We start from the raw sequence: 21,500 nt of genomic DNA on the forward strand, positions 1-21,500 counted from the left end.
CAGATGCTCACAGCACCTTTCCCATTAATATGTTTTCCTGTCTTCAGCGCAGATGACCCCTAGATATGTGATAGCTCTTAATACGTTTTGAAACTCTCTCTCCCATAATTAACTTCTGATGGAATAAAACACAGGGCCGCAGGGGTTATAGATTCGAAGAGACTGTTCAACAGGTTTTGAAAACAATACGTAGAAGTCTTTCTGCCATTCATGTAATTAAGCTTAATTATTTTGAATTCATTACAAGGTCTTGAGCACAGGTATGTAACAAGCCCTGTGTTGTCCCTCAGCAACAGCAACTTTTCAAAGCCCTCTTCAGTCGGATCCTAGCCAAGCACAGCGTTCCTCTGTCTTGCTTATTTGGCAACGTGGCCTGTGCTAGCCTACGAGATGTTGCAGCCTCTACGTGTTTTTCACCAGAACAGCTCCCATCCCCATCATCAGAGAAAGACTGATGATACTAAAGCCTCTTGCTCAGTCAACATGCTGCCTGTTAGCATCAGATTAACCTTTCCAGCTGTGTGAAGTTTAAACAAAATCTATCTGCTCTTCCCACCCTCTCTACCACCTCCAGCCTTCCTGCATCACTGATGTGAAGTGCAGAACTCGCAGTGACAATGAAGTTCATCTGCGGCATGCCTGAGAGGCACAGGTTTTGACTGTTAATTAATAATTCCAGTCCTGTGCAACGACTAGTCTGATGACAAGTCAGTCTGTGCAGAAAACTCTTGGTAGACTTTGAAGCGAGCATGCAGAAATATCCTATTTTCAGCCGTACGTATTTTTTTCCCAGAATTACTTCACCATGGCACTGCTCTAAATATGTCTTGTGAGATAAGCTTTAAATCCTACTTGGGCAAAGTTTATTAAACATTAACATTTGCATGGGGAGTTATAAAAAAGAATAGGACCTTCATTAGCTTAAAATCATCCAAAGTACAAAATAATATTGAATTGCTCTCCGCTGGTCCAGACCAGGATAACTCTTACCACCTGCCAAATCTTGAAGCCCAGAAAAAGTCAGCATCAATAAGATCCTGTAAGCCACATTACAAACTGCACCTCTATCCCCAGAGGTCCAAGAAAATGAGCCGCTACCAACAGGCTAAACAGCCTGAAACTCACTGGCATGGGACGTTATCTGCCACACCTCCTTAGATATGGTGTAATGTCACGTTGCTTAAATCAGGGACTGGTCTGAATGGGGATTCGTGGTTTGTCTCAAATACCTTTTTGTTTGTTTTACCCTAAATTGGGCTTACATTCCCCCACCCCGCTCTCTGACTTGAGTTTAGTAATACTTTGAACTGGAGCACACTGGCATTGCTGAGGGTATAAAGCAGAGCCCAGGTTGCACTTTTGCTTTACGTGGATGTGTGTCCAGAGCAGTATGTGAGCTGGATCGCTCAGCGGCTGGTAGCGTGCTGGACACCCCTGAGGTGGTCCTCTCCGTCACAATGTTGTTCTGCTCTTCAGTGGGGAAAATTGTGCAATGGCATAGTTCGTTAGCCATAAGGCCCTGGAATAACTGCTCTGGTAGTTTGTGGTGTTTGGAAGTGAAGTGTCAATGCAGGTGGTATAGGTTGATATGGCTTTGCTTTATGGAAGTTCACACTTGGACCAAAGTAACCCATGGGCCAGGTAACGCTGGTTTAGCCTGACTGAGGACGTCGCAGTGACAGTGACTCTGATCTGCAGCCTGTACAGAAGTTAGCGGAAAGTGGACTAACGGTAAAGATGCTAGAATACAAGTGGGATGAGAAAGATCCATTGTACAGTCTCTAGGGAGAACATCAATTTTCGTACAAATCTAGGACAGATGAGGAACACGTTCTTTGCCATATTCCTTTCTTGTTGGGGCTGCATATTGCTTGCCTGTACCTTGCAGCATTTAAACTGTTGTGATTCCCTTAAATGTCTGTCTCTCCATCATATTCACCTTCCCCTGGGCTGCAAGTCACCAGCATGTGTGTCTTTGTGTTAATTTGTCCCAGTTCACAGGCATAGCGTCATTAGTGAAATAACGCTGCTGCTGTAATTACTGTGGGATTTGTGCGCAGCGGTGTGCTGTTGCATTGCAGTGCACCTACTCTTTAATCTACATGGGCCATCTGCTTTATTTCTTAACTAAAAGTTGTTTTGTTTCTGCTTTGGAAGAGTGAATCTGTTGCTCCTAATCTTCTCTGTGTAGAAAAACATTTGCAGCTAGGATAAATTAAATCCCTGTTTGATAGATTGTGCTCATTTTTGTAAGATTTTTTCCAGGTCATGCCCCATAGTTTTGCTGTGCACAAGTTTTTGCTCTCCTCTGTGGCTGCAGGGACATTCAGGTCAGAATTTTGGTAGGACCACTCTGTAATCTAGAGAACTCTTGACCACTAGGTCTGACAAGTTCAAACACAGTATACAGTCCTGCTGTTGGCTCTGCAGTGATGATATCCCAATACAATTGAAAGATGTTACTGGGAGGTTATCCCATGACAACTCCGCAAGTAATAACCTTTTAAATCCCCATTCAAGTAAGCATTTTAAGTTATGTGACAAAACACTTTGACTTCTGTCTAAATAAGAGGTCTCTTGTATCTTTTACTACTGCTTGCCTGATCAAAAACAGTGAACTGTTGGACAGATCAGGTCAAAGATATGAGATTCTCTGAATCTTCTGGGAGGGCTGTCTTCTCCCCTTTTGCCTTTCTCTTCCCAGGACTTCTCCAGGATTAAATGGATCAGCTCTTTGTTATGAGCTGATTCCATAAGCTTGGACGGCCCTCAGACATAGAAGTAGATTGTTTAAGTAGGATGGAGTGTTGACGTTGCTGTTAGAGAAAGCTTTCTTTTATTTCCCAGAAAAATTCCTCCATTAGATGATTATTTTGAGAGGTATTCTTTGGTGTGGTCAAACTGGACGATTCTGGATGCTTTAGAGGCATTAAAATAAGATTGTAAAATAAGAGCAGCGGGGATCTGGCAACACGTGTCGCTTTTCTGGTCTTTTGAAAGAATTTATAGCCTAGTTTTACCGTAAAGTGGGTTTTGTTGTTGTCATCTTATATGCCTTTTAAAAATGTTCCTGTTGTCAATAAATAAGATGGGGGCTACAATGATCCATGCCTCAAATAAAATGAGAAAAATACGCTTTCTTAGGTCTGTTGACAATATATTTTTCTTGTAACGGGAACATTATTTCTACATGAGTCTATCTCTCCTTACCACTAGAAGTTGTTGCGTTCAGTTCTGAGACATAGAAATAGCAGCATCAAATCAGGCAGTTTGCATCTTGGTTTTGTTAAAAAAAATTTAAAAATAACATTATTTCTCATAAGCCGTTTTGGAGTAGAGCAGTCATTTAGAAAATGAAAAGATCCTTTGTCTAGGAGGCTCTTCTGTTTCGTTCTTTAATCTAAGCAGCTGTCTTTCTCCTTCCCCATGGGAAGTTGTGGTGGGTAAATAACATGGAAATTCATGTGATGATGGAGACATTAAAGGTTGGCACGGACAATTAATTTGTTATTAGACAGAATTAATTTTATTTGATCCTTACATGGTTCTGTTGCTGCATATAAATTCAGCAGCTTGACGAGTTAGCCTGCAAATGTAGCTCTGTTCAGTCTGCTGAAGGATGGCTTTTTTTATGGCTGTGAGATCAGGAGTGGCTTCTTTCCTCGCCTGCGTGAAGTGCAGATTACAGGGAAGTATTTAGCTTTGTGCTGCTGGAAGTAATTTCTGGGTTTGTGACCTAAAACTTGTGCTTTTCTGCTTGACGAGCGGTCTGTTTGGTAGCACAGCTTAGCCTACCCAACAACATGTCACTGCGAAAGGGGTGGTCTCCTTTCCCTTCTCCCCTTCCCAAACTAAATGCTCCGGTCACTTTCTTTGCTCAGAACTGGTTTGATAAATGAAGTTTCTGAAGCTAAGTCAGCAGAAAGCTAACTCTAGAAGAAAGTGAGAAGCTTTTTGCTTGTGGATGGTTTCTTTGTATGAGTTCATTTGCTCATACAAGGGACAGGACAAAGTACCAGTGGCTACAGGCAGAATTGTTGATTTTCATCTCCAGAGGGATGATCTCCTTGCAGTGTCACAAAGCAGCACCTTCATATTTCCTCTTTTATTCCTACAATTCAAAGCCATGTTTTGGTTGATTCTGGTACGTACAGATCGTTTCTTCTGCAAAAATTGTTAGAAAGGAATTAGGCCTCCCTCCGTCTTTCATGACTTGAGCACGTGTAACAGGAACACTTTGGGAGTGTTCATGCTTGTTATCATCTCTACTTTCTTTTAATGTTTCTTTCTGGTTTTGCCATTCTCTGGAGTGACTTCAGGAAAGGCAGCATCTCAGAAGTTGCTGCACAATGGCGGTAATCCTTTCTTAAACAGAGCTGGTGCGTAGTTGGTAAATACTTTTTTTTATTTTTGGTAAGCATGACCTAATCACTGGGAAGATCCCCAGGCAGAGATTTGAAAGAGATTTGTGTTTCAGCCCAGTTCTCGTGAGCTGCTGAATGACCACAACCACTTCATCTTGCTGGGCATCAGTTTCCCCTTCTGGAAAATGAAGGTGGTGATACTGAACGTCCATAACAGGCTGCTTTTAAGATTGACTGCTAAAAAGTGCGGTGTAAAAACCTAAAGATAGTCCTACATATTTATATTGTTAAGTAATAGCGTTCCATGAACAAGTTACTTATAACAGCATCCTCATAAGACATCTGCTTTTGCAGATATTATACTGCATTTTTCCTCCTGCTTCTCTCCCATCTTAATTGTCTCTGCTCCAGTTTTCCCCAGACTGGAGAGTCTCTTGCTTGTGCTGGATTGGCAAACTAAAGATAAAAGTTTTGGAAAACAAGACCAAGGACAAAAGCAGGGAGTATGTTCAACTCAGAACTGTAAAGGAATATGTGAATATGTTAAAAAGGGTACCAAATTCAATTATTTTTGTTAACCGGTGAGATCAGAAGAGGAATCAATTCTAATGTGCTGATATCTTTCTTTGTGAGCTGCATGGTGAAAACTTCAATTGCATTTACTTTTTAAAGTTGACGTGCCAGGAGACAGCATTGTTTCAGTAGGTATGAAGAAGGAAGAGACTAATGTCATCTGCAAGTGGCAGGGAAATATGAAACTTTCTCCTCTTGGCAGTAATCTTTTCCATTTAAAAAGCAAATTGGAGAAATGCAGTTTAACTAATTCCCACAGTAAGTGAAAAAGCAGGAGAAACTCGGGGTAAAATTACACCTCTTGAAGAAATTCAAGGCTAGACTTGGCATCCATTGTTGGAGATGATTTAGCAGTAATTAAATCGGTTCTGACGTAGAGGGTAAGACTGTAGATGAGAAGAAAGGAAAAAAAATTAATTCCTGAATATCTGTTAGCATGCTAGACTGTTAGCAAGCTTAGTAGGAGAGCGGTGTGAAAGTAAGCATTAGTGATGAGTGACTGTCCTCCCCTTTCAGCGAGCTCCAGGTCCACGCTGAGCAAGTGCTTAATGATTGCTTTAACCACTCAGCACAGCCAGGCTGTCATTTCTTGGTCAGCAGCCTCGTGGCTGTCTAAAGTGTCCTGGTAACAGACACAGTAGAGACCACAGGAATTTTCTTAATGTTGAACGCAGAAATCAGCCCAGCTTGTATTTGTTTCCAGTCTCCCACCGTGCCTTTGAGGTTCTCACCTATTTGCACTTGCTGAGCCCCGTGCGTGCGATGCCCGCACAGGCGCGTGCCCGTCCCCGGTGCCGTGGTTTCTGCCAGCCTCCAGCAATTCCTAGCAAAGATCACCCATGTGCCTAAGTTTGTGCAAACGTTACAGAAAAACTTTCCTTGCAGCCGGCGTTTGCTGTGGGATGCCATGTCTCGCAGCCCACGCTGCTGTGCAAAACAACACACCACCTATAAATAACACCAAGTTATTTATAACGTGCTCCTATGGTGTTACAAATAACAGGCATATCAATCACATACCATTCATGCTCACATAAGAATTTAAAACCACTTTAGAGAACCCTGTTTCTCCATGTGGCTAGTGAAAAAGAAATTGCTGTTTGGAGCATGGGAGGAGTGGCTTTTTGCTTTTCTCTTTGCTGTTTGTATCAGTGGGTTGAATTGTCTAATAATTTTAATTCTAAGCTTTTGAAGTATTTTTATTGTAAAAAGTATTCTTTATGAAATATATATGTTTGAAGTGCACGAATGTTGAATTTAGAGAAGAATGATAGTGTTCAACTCAATTCAGTGGCTGATACTAAAGAGGCAATTACATATGATTTGTGAAATAAAGAGAGCAACCTCTGCAGAGCGTGATACCTGCAGGGTTTAACAGCACACTCTCTGATCTGAGCTAATAAGAGCGGCATCTAATATTAGAGTTTGCCTTGTCAGAAAACCCGTTAGTGTGCCAGTGTGAGAAGGGTGCGTGTGATGCAGAAAGTGAGCAGCTGTTTGCCTTTTGGTACCACAGGAGGAGGCCGGGAGAAGCTCTCTCTAAAAAGTTCATTTGTTATGCTGCTCTTTTTTTGTTCATAGTACTAAACTGTTGATAAAGAAAAAGATGTTTGAATAGGTACGTTCTTTTAGAAGCACACAAACTTCAGCTGGAGATCAGTTCTTTTATTAGCATGTGTTCCTCTGAAGTTTTTAGAATTTTGTGTACAGTTTTTTTTTCTTCTGAGATGACAGCTTCAGAGCTCCCTAGTTTTCAAGCTATTTATTCTTTTCATGTCTTCCTCCTTCATACATGTTGAACTGATAGTAGTTTTTTTTTTCCTTCCTTCCTTTTCCACACATTCGAAACTTAAATACAATTAGAGTTTCCATTCTGTGTCCTCCGAAGAAACAGGATTTTACACTATCTATGCCACCGCCTTGATGAGGAGGGGGTTTCAATTAGTACCATGCTTTTTTTTAAATTCAAAGCTTCTAGGGATAGGTGTTAAAATTAGGTACAATGGGTAACCCATGGGATGTGCAGTTCAGAATATCCATAAAGTTTGGGCCCTGAGCCAGCATTGGACCACAGACATTTCTTCTCTGCTTTGATTTTTAGTGTGGCTCTATGAGTCTCCTGCACTTTTCATGTGGCTGGCCCTGAGTTTTCAATTACAAAATTATTTCTTGTTCTTAATTCCCATCTCATTCATTCCTGACTCTCCTTCCAGTCAGGTCTGGATGATTGTGCATGAGATACTACAGGGGTTCCTCTCAGTTTCTGAAGACAAACGTATATTTATGAACTATCTAGAGAAATGGTAAAAAGTAAGAGGAAAGAATTACAGTAGCGAATCCTGCCGAGGAAGGTATCTTCAAATATGTAAAAGACTGCTCTAGAGGAAAAGGTAATAAATTTTTGCCTAGTATTGTGCTTATAGGCTTAGGAGTTCATTTCTAGCAGGTATCTTCTGTTCTGCTCATTCTTCCAGCACACTGCCTCAGGAGCTCAGAGTACAGACAGGACCGATGCACTGTGCTTTGCCCTCTCCTCCCTCCATGACCATAGCTCCTGGGTGTCCTTGGACCGAGGGGGAAATCCAAATGACAGAGCCTGTGAGCCAGCCTGGTCTCGGGAAGAGAACCTGAGGTGGATGGGATCGATATTTCTCTGAATGGAGCTCTCTGTTGGAGCTCTGTGTATGTGGTTAGTGAGACACATGCCTTTGTGAAACCGCTTATTTAGATCATTAGAAGGTACATCTGTATTTTGCAGGTACATCACTTGTACCTTCTGCATCATGTTTCAGAAATGCCACAAGAGGATATTATGTGATGATCTAATACAGAGTGTGTTCAGAAGTTGAAGATTTCTAAAGATACAGCAACAGTATGTTCTTCACATATACACATTTTATTATGTATATCTGGAGCCAATCTGATTTGCTCATGTTCAACTAATAGCTTTTTCCCCAATTTACTTCTTGACTTAAGTGAGTATTAATCATAAACCGTTTCATTAGTAACTAATTTGATTCGGGGAAAAAGTTGAAAAGATTTGACATATGCTGTACAATTTGCACTACTTCTTCCATGAACTTGAGGCAGGTGTTTTGCACAAGAAGTCTTTTGCATAGCCTTGATTGTTGATTTTGTTTGTGTGTGTGTTTGGCATCCTTGATGTGCACAGGAAGAGAGGCAGAAACTTATCACTTGCTGCTTTTTGGGTGCTTCTGTTCTTACCCTCAATAAGCTGAAGAGTCCTAGTGAATTAGTAATCACAGGTAGCATCTTGAGACTGCACTGACAAAGACAATACAGTAGTCGTGCTTTCTTTTAATGTGGTAGAGCTCATGTATGTTGTTATTGGAGGTGAAATAATAGGGACAAGTCTGAAAAATAATACTTGCAGGTGAAATAGGAACAGCTTATTGGAATAAGTTGAGGAGAGGGATTGTGAAGTGGTCATAAATTCTAGCTGAATGATTTGTTCTTGTTACCTTTTGTCTTCCCTTAATCTCTTAACCAACTTTTTCTTGTGCTTGTGGTATCAAGTGATTTTATGTTGCTTGTGGAGGCTTTTTTGAACAACCTAAGATGGATGGTAAGGATGCTGTTAAAGCAATTTCAAATTACTCCTGAGAGAAGGGAACAAGGCAAATAGCAGGATCTCAGCCCTGGACTTCAGGAGAGCAAGAGTTTGATCTGTTGCTGAACCTGCTCAGAAGAATCCCATGGAATATGCTCCTGGAACTAAGGGGGATCCAGGAGAGCTGAGGAGGTTGGGGTAGACAATCTCCAGAGCAACTTTCAAACCTCAACTATTGTCCAAGTCTGAGTCTGTCTGTTCCTGATAACAGACTATACTGAAAATGGCATCATCTCGTATAGCATTCGTTGGTAAGATAAAGCTGTATTTGAGAAAGATTCTACTAAGTCAGGAGAGTGCTGGCCAGGTTTATTGTAAGGCACTTAGAAAGGCATTTTATTAAATAATACAGTAGTATTTCACAAATGGAAGCAGAAGAACCAAATAAAGCAACAGATATGTGACTTAATTTTAAACTTGTTTTTTTAAAAATTTAGAATAACAATAAAAATGGCTCTGATGGTATTTCCTGACACACAACAACAGACTTTTTTCCAGAGATGGGACAAACTTAGTGATGAGCGTTGCATGCTTAAATATCGCTGTGCGAGTGCATCTGTTCTCACCTTTTTGTCTTCTCGAGGACTTACTTGATTGCAAATTAAAAATTCTGCAGTTCTGCCGATGGTGGACTGAGTGGCCTTTGGATTTCCTTTCTCATATGTGGAATGTAGGAAAGGCTAAATTTCAACTCAAGTTATCCAGAAAGTTCTGCATCGTGGGCACGTTGCGTTATAGAAATAGGAGTTCATCTTCATCATTAACTGTCTGCTATTTACCAGCTCTTTCCGTGATGTTACGTGGCAGGGAGAGACTTCTTCCCTCTGTTACTGGTCTTTTCTTTTGACAATCGTTTCTGTGATTAGACCATATTCTACTCGCTTTGAAGTTGTGCCAGGAAGTAGAAAACCTGATAGTCCATTTTGTTCTATGGTACATGGTAGGTCGTTAGTATGAAAGCAGAACAATGGTTTTAGTTTGCAAGAAAGTAGTTGTTTTGATATTGTGGTTCTGCTCTTTATTGCTATGTGGTTTTGTTGAAAATAAAATGTAAATACATAGGACTGTGCATAATTTTGTGGTCAAATATTAATTAAAAGACTGTTGAATGTTTTGGGTTTATACATTTAATCATCATGCTCTTTCAGATGTATGTGATGAATATATTTCCTAAATAATGTTTTTCTTCTGGTAAACTGATTTTTCCACTTGTTTTTAATGAAGCATGACTTCAGTGCGTCACGTTTTGTCTAATGGTTTGAGCATAACGTTCTTGATGTCAGTGCAGTTTTGAGGAAAGATTTTGTTGACTTAATATTGCAGAGGCAGTGGAGGGAGAAGAAAGGAACGTCGTTTTGTCTGCGTGAATTAACCAGCACTCTGGTGACACTGTAAAAGGGAAGTGTTCACTGAGTGACAGCTAATATTAATATTAGGTCTACTAACTTGTAGGCTATTTTAGGGTAATAGTTTCATTTCTGAAATGTTTAAAATTTGAGGAGATCTGTGTATGTGGGCTGTTGTCACAAGGGCTGGAGGTTGGTTCTTAAGCGTAGACATGCATCCTCTTATCTTCTCAACCACACCTAGCAGAGAATAGAACGGAGGTTATTGCCTGCTGCGTTCCCAAACTGCAGATTGCTGGGTTTTTGCCATCCCCTGGCTCAGCAGCTTTTGGAAGAGCATCTTGTCCTGCTTCTCTGATGATGGGCCGAGCCCTCTGAAGTTGTTGAGCAGTAGGTGCCAACCTGTGCAGTTGGTAATGAGCACTTCGGGGGTCCTCATGCACGGGGACATGCTGGTGGAGTGGGGTCTGTGAGTAACTTGTATGTGGAAGAGTTTGATGGGCAGCAGACGTTGGGATCATGAGCTCTTTGGGCAGCCAGGAGCTGGGTGAGGGTGTGCCTGTACTCACGGAGAGAGGTGGGGAAGGGACCAGTGACTTGCGGTGAATCGTCACTGTTTCTCTTCATTTATTCCTCGTCAACCCACTTCAGCTACGGATGCTGCAGAATGAGAGCAGCAGTCAGAAATGGGTGATGAGAGTGTGAAAGACTGGGAAAGGAGTTATGCTGGAAAACTGACGATTGGACTTGTTTACCTTAAAAAGTAGTTGAATAAGAGGTGACAAGTTGAAAGCGCAGTCTAATGAATGAATGGTTTAGAGAAGTTGTTTGGGAGCTTTTGTTTTCCCTGTCTGTGCAATGCAAGAACAAAGGTGTTCAATGAAGCTGAAAGGTGGTAAATTAAAAACTGATAAAAGAAAATACATTTTCAAGCAATGAAAAAAGCAATGGGATTCATTTCCATCAGAAAACTGGCAAGATCAGGAATTTATCAGGGCTCAGAGAGAGACTGGGTATTTATATGACCAATAAAAATATCCGGAGGAGTTGTCAATAGGAGCTTGTTTTTCAGAAGTATTTATTAAATGTCATTTTTTGGAGTTGGGAAGCCCAAAGTGAAGGTGCAAGTGGAATGGTGGTAAAGCACCATAATTTTGTACCTGCCTGATATGGTCCTTGTACCTGGCTCTTAAGCATCTGATTTTGTTCTTCACCACATCTGGGTCTCAAGAGGAACGGGATCCCAGGCGCAGGGGGGTTAATGGAAGAACACCGTTTGTGGTCGTCTCTGCCAGCCTGCGCTGACATTTATATGGGGTTCGAGTGCCAGCATATGACAAACCTCTGCTCAAGAAGCTGCAATCCAGAGTGCCGAGGTGGCACATTTTCTTTTTTAAATGCAGAAAACTCTTTCAGAAGTGCAGTTCACAAGGTTAAAGAGTAGCTGAGCTTCATGGTGTTTACTTGCTGTCTGAGAGCAAACCCTGAAGATGGCTCCTGATTAGGCTAATGAGACATGTTGTGTGGGTGTTGTCTGAACCGTGCTCTGGGTTGAGAGAATAAACTGATCTTAAAAAAAAAGCCAAGGAGGTGTTGTTTGGTGCAGTTTGTGTTTTAACCTTTTTAGTTGGCTTATATACTCAAAGTGTTAAAATGATTGTTCATTCACATTTTCAAAGGGTACAAGTTAAAGCATGTAACCCACATCATGTGGGTAATGTGAAATGTGCGTTGTGTAACGTGAAATTAGTATTTTGACCACATCCAAGTAAATCTTAGTTCAAAGTAATGGCTTAGTAGTGCTTTGCCCTAGATAAATTATTGGGTGTGATAAAACAAGCTGTCCCTTAAGCTAGCCCAGTCTTACTGTGGGGAGCAAGGTTTGAGTGGGAAATGACCCTTTATGGTTGTTATTATTTCAAGAAGAGTATGTTTGTGTATTCTTTTGCTTTATGGATGGCTTATGTAGCATGGAAGTTGCACACTGTGCCTCCTGTACTTAACAAAATGCTTTATGGTTTTTGGTGAACAGCTTGAGCATCAGTGCTGGGCAGGCACTGGATGTGGTATTGTATGTGTGGGCTGTTTGGGTTTTGTTATCCTCTGTATTCTGCAGCAGGGTGGATCTATGCATACTGGGGGCTCCTGGGCAGTTCCCTAGTAGTTACGGGACAGTAATTGAAGGAAGATCCCAGCAGTTGTTATAGATAAGTGCAAACGTTTTAACCCCAACGTATAGTGGGCAGAAAGGCCTTTTGTATAGATGCATGCACCCCTACGGCTTGCAAATTTGATCAGACACGATGTGATGATTTGCAGCGTAGGTGCTGTGGGTGTCTGTAGGCTTCACGTGTGTTAAGGTGCACGTTACTTAACTTGCTTGCCTGAGACAGTCCCATTGCAGCAGCTACGCAGCCAGACATTTCAGCCTTCTCTGCGCTGTGTCCTCTTCCTAAGCATGCGTCGCTGAGCTGCGAGGGCAAGGACCTGTGTCTGCTCTGCCCATGAGACTCCTTTAAGGGCACCACAGATATGCTATGGGTGACCTAGGAGATAACTTGATGTATAATTTCTGAAACTCTTACTGAAGTCACTGATCTTTTATACTCTGGAGGTAGTAGAGGGAATGATTTATGAATTAAGTAAAATATGGCAAATTATTAATGTTTTCTAATAAAGCAGTCAGGTGATGTATATTCTGAAGCATTAGCTCAAACCCCTTTTTCTTTGCCTTTTTCAAAAAGCCACAGCTGCCACATTTCTAGAGTTGTTGACACATCGTAAGGGGACCAAGAAATTACTTTTCAAGTTCAATGGTATGTGCTGTGTTGAGCTGATCGGGTGAACTCAGGTCTCTGATTTTTCTGTCCTCTCAAAATCTGATGCGAGAGATTTGCCACCTTGCTTCAGTTTTAGCCTGAATACCCCAGGAACAGAGCCTGGATGGCGGTGTGATTCCTCCTCCTTTATTTTTGCAGAGATAACTGCACCGGCTTAGAGCACAGTTCAGTTTACTTTTCTCCCAAGTTAATGATATCTAAGCGGTTAAAACTGCAGGAAACTGTCTGTTAAGAGATTTAGAGGCCAATATCTGGGTTACTTAGTAGGCAGGAGGAAAAAGAAATCTGAGGGTAAGGAATGAACATAGGGCTGAATTTTTATGTGCTGTAGATACTGGCAAAATAGAAGAATCTGATGCACCTTCACAAAAACTTTCTTTTCAGGGCTGAATAAGGCTTTTTCTTGCTTTTTCTTTTTTTTCTTTCTTTTTTTTTTTTTTAATAGATGAATAAAATATTAGTTTTCTATTGCCAGTAAGTAAGGATGAATGCATTTCCTTGTCAGTTGTATGCCTTCCCTCTGCCAGTGATGGTAATCTAGTGCCTAGGTTGAAGAAAGTATGGTATTAAATTTTTTTTTTTTAAATGACTGTTTTTCGAATGTGAACTGTGCACACAGTGTCAGATACCAGTGTCAGATGGAGAGTGGCCCTGTGCTGAGGCAGATGAATAAGGCAGCTTCACACTTGTGCAAGATTGCCACCGCTTGAGCAGCGGGGCTAAGAGAAATGGTAGAAAGAGGAGGTTTTTTTGGAATGAAGAGATGAGAAATACACTGAGATAGAAGAACAAGCTTGTGCTAGAGATAGGCAGTGGTGAGCGTTCCAGTAGAAGAGAATTAAATGAAGAAAAATCGTAAAATTATTTCACGGCAGCAGGAGGTCAGGAAACATAACTAAACATGTTAAACTCACTGTGAAGTCGGAGGACCCCGGGGTATTTTAGTCAGATAATATTTAGTTTGCTGCAGTGTCAGTTGTATGATTGCTTGTCAGCTGGCATATGTATGCGCTATAAGCAAAATGAGGCTTTTAGAGACCATGCACAATTTTCCTGAAGATAGTAAGCAGGGGATTTATCAGAGACAGATTAAAAGAGTTACAGTGGATTTATTTGCTCTGGTCCATTGCCAGGATAATAAGGCAAGCTGAGCCCTCTGTAGAGAAGCGTTGGAGGTGAGGGGCAAGAGCTAGAAAGGAAGAACTATAAATCTGGAGAAAAACTTATGGAATTTAAGAGCATGTAAGATACACAGGTATTTGTAGGTGTACATTTAAAGCTGCCTGCTGAACGTTTGCTAAAAGAGCAGTCCGATTGCAGAGTCTCTCCAAAATTTACGAAATGATGGTTGGGAAGCTGAGAGTGTCTCTGAATGCCTTGTTCTGGCACCTAAAATTAGCCTTTGATTGTCTTTCTCAAGCTCTCTGCCTGGTTGTGTCCTCTTCTCACAGCAGTTTCCCCTGGTGGCTTTCTCCAGACTTCCAACCTTGGGTTGGAGGTTGGAAAATTGGTGTTCAGCCTTAATGATGTGGTACCTTTCCTAGCAAGAAAATGGCTCTGTTATGAGAGTATCAGAAAAAGTGATGAAAACCATCAAAGATGATGGGAGAGAGAGGGATGCTTAATTCCTGGTTTGCTGTGTGGTTACAGCGTACAGCAGTCTCTCTGGCCTCTCTCCCGCCTATTCAGGTTAGACATGGATGGAGGTACTTGTACTTAGAAAGAATAAATATTTTATTTTTGTTGGAGAAGCCTTGGTTGTAGGGCACAATGCATCTGAAGGGCTTCTTTATAGGTTAAATCCATCTTTAGATGCCTGCAACAGCCTTATATTGTCTTGAGGGGCAAGAATGCAAGCAGAGGGTTGATATATAGAAAGTCACATTCAAGAGGTAAGAATATTTTGAAAAACCATTCTTGTCAGTGCAAGGGTAGTGAGATCTGCTGGATGTTTTTATTTTTATGGAGTTAACGGGCTTTTTTGTAAATGCTGTTTTAATTGAGGTCTTGAGTAGAAAGTCAATGGTGTGTATATACATATGTGTCTGCAGTCAGTTCTAATTTGCAAAGTAATGTGAAAATAGGTCAGCCACAGAGAGAAATGTTGGGAAATGGCTGTAGCTGAGAAGGAAGCTATTTGGAGGTTTGGGAATAGAAAATTTTGGCTTAAAGATGATTAGTACAAAAGTTAAGGGTGGTAAGAGGAAGGGGGAACAGTTTGCCCTCTGGTGATAGTAGATGCTGCTTATAGACAAGGAGGATTTGAAAAGTTTCTGGTAATTTAATTTTTGCTGGTTTTGTTTGGCGTAGGACTCTTGGTTGTGGTTTTTTTTTTTTTTTTTTTTTTTTTTTTTTTGTCTGTTTTGGAAGTCTCGAGTAGCTCTTGTTAGCAGTGCTCCAAGAGGGTCAGGAGCTGAGGGGATGTAGCTCCCTTAGACGCGTTCCTGTAATAGCAAAGTCTGACCAAATGTGCCTTTAGCCACAGCTCTGCCTTCAGGCCCCTGTTTCTTGGGTCTTGCTGTCACTTTGTTTTGACTTTTTTCCCCCCATTTTCCATAAAGCAATGGGTTGTGAACATAGTCTTTGAAGAGAGAAACCTAATTACAAAGTAAGGCTTAGCACTGTGTCAGTTCCTTATCAATTCCTCCAGCCATCAGATTGGGGCAGAACCTGTTAATTGTCAGTAGCCCCGTGGACGTTTCCCAGCTAATGCTTTTTCGTGGTGTGTAGGGCAGCTGCCCGTATCCCAGTGAGCTTGAAGTGGGGTGCACGTGTTTCAGGTGAGGTACCACCCATCATCATTTGAGAATGGGTAGATGCCAACTGATGCTGCAGCCTATTAATGGTACCTGGTGTCTGTGTTGCTACACAATGTGCAGGGCTCTGTGCTTTGCTTTCATGAATTTCATCACCTTGATACAAATTCATTTCTCTAAATTACAGAGATGTTGTTGAATTGTAATCCTCGTCTTTGATAAACACATCACTGAAGTTGAGATTTATCACATTTTTTGTTTGCTTTTATTCAGTAGACAAGTTACCTGTCAAAGAAGGAAATTAGACTGGTTTGATATTATTCATATTAAGGCTCAGTTGATTGTTTCTTGTCCCTAATTCTTCTCTAGCTGCTTGCAATTTGATTGTTAATGTTTTCTTCAAGTATTTTATGAGATACCAAAATGTTGAAGTAATTTATAATTGCCAGAGTCTGTATCTCCTCATCCATCCTTCTCTTAAAAGGTTGGATCTGTTCCACTGCCCTGTTTTTAGGGCCTGTCCTGCCATTCGTGAGTTCATCAAAGATAGTTGCTCGTGGAGCAGAGATTACCGTGACTAATTTTTGAAGTATCTTAAGGGTATATTTTGCCAATAGGTCCTGATATATTTATATATTTTATATATTTAGATATATCCTGATATATCTAATAAATTTAAGTATGCTTTCAGTTATTTCTGGCCATATTTTGGCTTATGTTCCTATACCTCACACTGCTAATTTTACTAATGTTAAACATCTGGTCAGGCCCCAGTTACCATCTCCCTCTTTCTGTGTATGTATTTGTATAGCTTAAAGCAAGAAAGCATAGACCTCTGTGCACAGTCGTCTTTCTCTTTTATTTGTGTTTTTACAAGGAATAGTTAGCTAAATTACACCTGATTGCAAATAGCATCTGTTTGATGTTGAAGCTCCATATTCTTTCTTCAGTCTCGAAATTTTCTCTTATTACGACTAATTTGGAGTTAGGAGTCTGGAGAGGAAGAGGAGGGGGAAATCTTGCCACTGATTTCCTATAATGAAGCAGTCTATTAACATTCTCAAAAAATTATCATTAATTAAACAAAAAGCTTATCTAACACTAGGAACAGGAATATTTCTGTACCATCAAAAAAACACCAAGTGGGAAATATCATTATGATTCCACTTTACAAAGTCTGTCTCCTCTGCCAGGCTCTAACCCATGTAGAAGTGAGAGAGCAAGTGAGCTGTGCGTTTGGGTTGTGGATTAATAGTTGAAGTTCACTCGTGTGGAAATAAAGCAGATTTTACTGTGAGTAGAATCTGTCATTAAAAAGCCATTATTGGAACCGACCGGCACAATTCCTGCTCTTTCATTGCTAATGACAAAACAATCTGTTCTTTAAAAAACAACAACCCTATATTTTCTTTCAGAGAATGCTGCAGGAGACTTACCAGAACAGAAGCCGGGTGAAGAGAGGCAGTTGAAAGATTTATTGATCAATAAACCAGACAATTACAGCTTGTTTATAAAAGGAAAAAAAAAAACCAACACCCAAACCTCAGGCCTTCAAGCAACACTGAGACTCTAATAATGATAACTCTGGCATCCAGCTTGAAACGATAAAAGTCAATAGGAAGATATAGGATTTCAATAAAATTATGACACTAGATAAACTTTACCCCAGGAACAAATTTTCCCTGGGTATGTGACTGACTTCAGTTAGATTTGTAACTTTAATTTCTTTCTTATTGATTTTTCTTTTCTTCAACTAATTAGAAAGTCTGTGGTGAATTGTGTGTATGTATGTTTGAGGAGGGGCTAACAGGAGCATCAACAGGAATAGGGCCTGAGTTTATATGTAGGTATATAAGGTCAGATGGCTTTTTTTTTTTGGCTATATTTTACTCTTCAGTTGCTTCCAATACACAGCTGGGAATCGCTCTCGTACTCCTCAGTATGCATATATTTGAAGCCGTGGGCTGCCCTTGGAGTCGTGCTGTAGCACTACTTCAGTGACATTGGTAGGGATGATGATGATGATGATGGTGCTTATCTGAACAGTTCTCAGGTCTTTCCCTAAAATTAACCCAAAAGTCCTGGAGGAGCCCGCTTATATTACTGCTGTTTCTAAACCACTCTGGTAGCCCTCTGATGTGTGAATGCTGGGGAAAGAAACTTTCCCTTAGCTTCAAGCTACTCGCCAGCCAGGTTGAATTTTGGCTTTACATAGAGGGAATAGAGGAGCTGGTGGGAGGACTGGAGAGAAGCTTGATCTTAGGGATGGCATTTTGCAAAGGTGTCACCCTCTAGCATATTTTCATGGGATTAGCTCTAGTTTGTGGTTAAGATTATAAAACATGTTTTCTTTTTAGTTACTTATGTGATAGTAGGAGACACATTCTTTTGGTGAATCGACTGTTGCTGGCAGAAGGAAGGGAAACTGTTCAACCTTTGAAAAACTCACTATCCTTCCTCTTTTTCAAACACAGCTGCAAGCTGCAGCACCAGAGTTTGCTGTGGGGCATTAATTTCCTAGGTTTATAATGAACATCAAAACCAATTATTCTGCTTTTAGGGCATGTTTAGAGTAAGCTGCATTTCTGTTCTGGTGTTGATTTGAAACTGGTCAAGGTAAAGAGCACCTGGAAGTGTGCCAGTGTAAGGTCCATGGTGAGTTAGCAGAGATGCCTTGTGCTGGATAAATTTTGGAAATTCCCAGAGGAACCACTTTTTAGTAATTCTAATGAATACTCTCCTGATAGAAAGCAGGAAAGCAGAGGTGCTGAAAAAAGGTTAGAAGGGGCATCTGAAAGTCCCTGGGGAGGTTTTTGATGGGGCTTGGGGAATATCCTGTCATGTGGGATGAGGAGATATTGCAGCAATTACTAAATTAGGATTACATTTTAAAGAATCTTTTTAGACAGAGGGCTTCTCAACAAGAACTTCTGTTTCCTGCCAGACTAACAAGATCTTTAGGAGGGAGGGAAAAGCTTTCAGTAAGTGCTCTTGATGGGGAGAAATTTAAAAAATGGAGCTGGGGACCACTTGTTGGAGGCTGAGAATTGATTTCATTACAGTATTAATATTTAGAAATAATTAAAGAGGAGAACTAAACTCCAGGATCAAGTGTTTAATTGTACCGCCCTTTATTTCAGCTTTTCAGCACCTTTTTTTCTAATACAGCTTGTTCTGTGTTTACCGCGTGTGTTTTTTTTCTTGAGAAGTTTACTCTTCCTTTAAGAGAAAGGCTTTGAAGGGCAAGGTCTGTAGTTGATTTTAGGGGAAAGACAGCCTGTATTTTAGTTGATTTTAGGGGAAAGACAGTAGGGATGTTCTGCTCCCATGCAGTTTTCCCATCCTAACATGAAAGCAGAATTTTGTCCTCCTTGCAGCTGAACAGCTTGGGCAACTGCTAGGATCTTGCTGGGGATGACTCGAATGACCTAATATTCAGCAGTTAACTGGAAGCCACGTGTGATGGGAATTGTTGGGGGTCCTGTTTGCTGTGGAAAAAATGCTAAGGATTTTGGGACTGCCCTGCTGTAATGGAGAGGACATTGCAGTGTTAAATTATCACATCGATGAAAGATGCTTAGTACAAAATTAGGATAGCGGAGCAGCTAGGAGTACAAGAAAGAGAGAGGATGCTGTAATTGCAGATCTAATTGCAACAACATGCAAGGATCAAACCAATACCTTCGCTAAATGCTGTCATTACATACTCTTCTGTGCTCTAGACAATGATTCTGCAATAAATGGGGAATGAAACTCATCTCCTGAGCAAAAGCAGTTTGCCTTATGGAGAGTGCACTGGACAGACTGGGTGATGTGTGTGTACGTTGGAGGAGGAGGAGGATGGAGCGACCCTGTACTGCTGCCTTTCTGCTAAAGAAGGCAGGTGTGGTGTGCTGGGTTTGGGTTTTCTTCTTCTGCAGTAACATGGAAGTATTTCCTTTCATATGTCTGTCAGATGACTAATTCTTTCTAAACTACGGCAAAACTGTTCTTTTCTTGGAAAAATATTTCTCTTCAGTCAGGCCTGAGCAAGGAGCTAGTAATAGCTTCCAGTACTATTTATGCTAAAACCTGTTTTTCTTTATTATTTTAACAACTCACTTCCTGTAGCCTCAGGCTGTCCTTTGGTCTTGGGGTCCTTTTACCTGCTGACCAACCCAACCATCTTGGCTGACCTTTCAGTCCGTGACATGCTCTGAACACACACTGTACCTCCGGCAGTGCCCCTCGTCTTATGTTCACACCTTGAATTTGGATCTTCCTCCCTTTCCCCACGTGTACACTTGCTATCCCCGTTCAGTCTTTGACCTTTAGATTTTGAAGGAGGAGATAACCTTTGTGTACAGGCTTGCTCGGCTCAGCGGTTAGCATCACCTTCACTATCTGAAATGCAGCCTTTTTCATTTGGGGATGGGGGGGAAAAGGACCTTTTTTTTCTACCCTGGCAATTCCTGATTTCCCCAAGAGAGCAGGATCCCAGTGAAGTATTTCAGCATGGCCAAGCTGGGTTTATGAAGAGCTCCAGGTTCAGTGTAGTGGCAGTGGCCTGGTCTGGGTATGAACTGCACAGCTATAAAGCTGAGTGATCTTCTAATAATATTTTGGATGTTTGTGGTGGCAGAATTCACGAGAGAACTGGTTTGTCCAGAGCTTGTGCGTTTCTGTGACAGGGCGAGGTAGCAAACTTCAGCAGTGAAAGGGAGGCAGCACTGTCAGATTTCCTGGGAGTTTTTGCTCTTTGGATTTATGCCGGGGGCCTGTGCTTCTTTGGCCCTGTTCTGTAGCCGCACAAACATGAAGGTTCTTCCATGCAGTCCAAAGATAAAACACTTCATCAGCTGGCTAATCCCTGTATGCATATTGCGCTGTAACTGTAATCTCCTTAAAACACACCTGACTTTTTTGAAATTTTCAGCCTTTAGTCCCCATTCTTCTTCTCCATCAATGCCTTGGAGGTAGGCGTTAGGTGCTGTCTGAAGTTGGGAATGCATTAGGAAATACTTCAACCAGGGGCCCACACGAAGTTTTACCTTTAGCTTTCAGCCCAAGCTTTACACTTGGGAGTGTGAATGTCCTCAGGGAGGGGAGAGGGATCCTTCTTTTTGTCTTTCTCTGCAAATGCTTGGTTATAATTGCCAGCAAAGAGCAAACTGAGCCAAACACATTGTCTGTGACATACTAACCTCTGAAAAAATATTTATTATAAACAGCGAGTTGTTGCAGTGTTTAATGAGTGATAAGTCACATACCATTTAGAGAATGTTTGCTCTCAGGCACTTTGTCCGTTGTCAAATCTGTTTCATTTCTGTTGTGACAATTCTGTTCATTCATTGCTGGAACTCTTTGGCAGGGAAATTGTCAAGTACTACACTAAATATTTTGCTGAAGAAACCTATTCAGCCATGTTGAATCAGAATAATGTCTCCAAAAAGAAGGCAGGCTCTGTTTTCAGTTGCCATCTGCTTGTTAGAGTGTATGCATGTTGCTTTCCTGCAAGAGATATGTGGTTTTATATATACAAGACAATCTAATTTTTGAGTTTTCAGAGCAGCAACATTTATTTTAGTAGAACTGTGTGTTCATCTGTGGCTTGATGCTGATATGAAGATGACAAGTATATATCCATCAGGGTTTCTTTGCTATGTAAAAGAACAATGGAACCCTCTCCTCAGAGAGGAGGTCAGGGGCTTTATCCCTGAAGGTGGTTTCTGTTCTTCCTGACAGGAGCGTGATGGGATGCGAGCAATTCTGGAGTCGTACGACAGCGAGCTGACCCCTTCGGAGCACTCACCCCAGCTGAACCGGCGTATGCGTGAGGCCGAGGAGATGGTGCAGAAGCTGCATGCTCATAACACCGAGCTGGAGGTAATAAAGCAGCATCGTGCTCTAACTCCAGGGGTGAAGTAGTTGAGACCTTTAAGACTGAATTACCTAGTGATGTGATCTGCTCTCACAGAAGACAGATTTGCAAAATTCAGACATTTAAATTC

The 21,500-nt window shown here is 41.2% G+C and overlaps 1 protein-coding gene across 5 annotated transcripts in view; it reads left to right on the forward strand.

The window, feature by feature from the left end:
- MAD1L1 (mitotic arrest deficient 1 like 1) overlaps positions 1 to 21,500 on the forward strand; it is a 381,442-nt gene that overhangs the window by 139,804 nt on the left and 220,138 nt on the right. For all 5 annotated transcript variants that reach the window (XM_075514959.1, XM_075514957.1, XM_075514958.1 and 2 more), the window contains one exon: positions 21,235 to 21,375. In XM_075514959.1, coding sequence (XP_075371074.1) covers positions 21,235 to 21,375 — 141 coding nt within the window. The remainder of the gene's footprint in view (positions 1 to 21,234; positions 21,376 to 21,500) is intronic.

Source organism: Mycteria americana, chromosome 12 (assembly GCF_035582795.1).
Source record: "Mycteria americana isolate JAX WOST 10 ecotype Jacksonville Zoo and Gardens chromosome 12, USCA_MyAme_1.0, whole genome shotgun sequence".
Taxonomy (NCBI): domain Eukaryota; kingdom Metazoa; phylum Chordata; class Aves; order Ciconiiformes; family Ciconiidae; genus Mycteria; species Mycteria americana.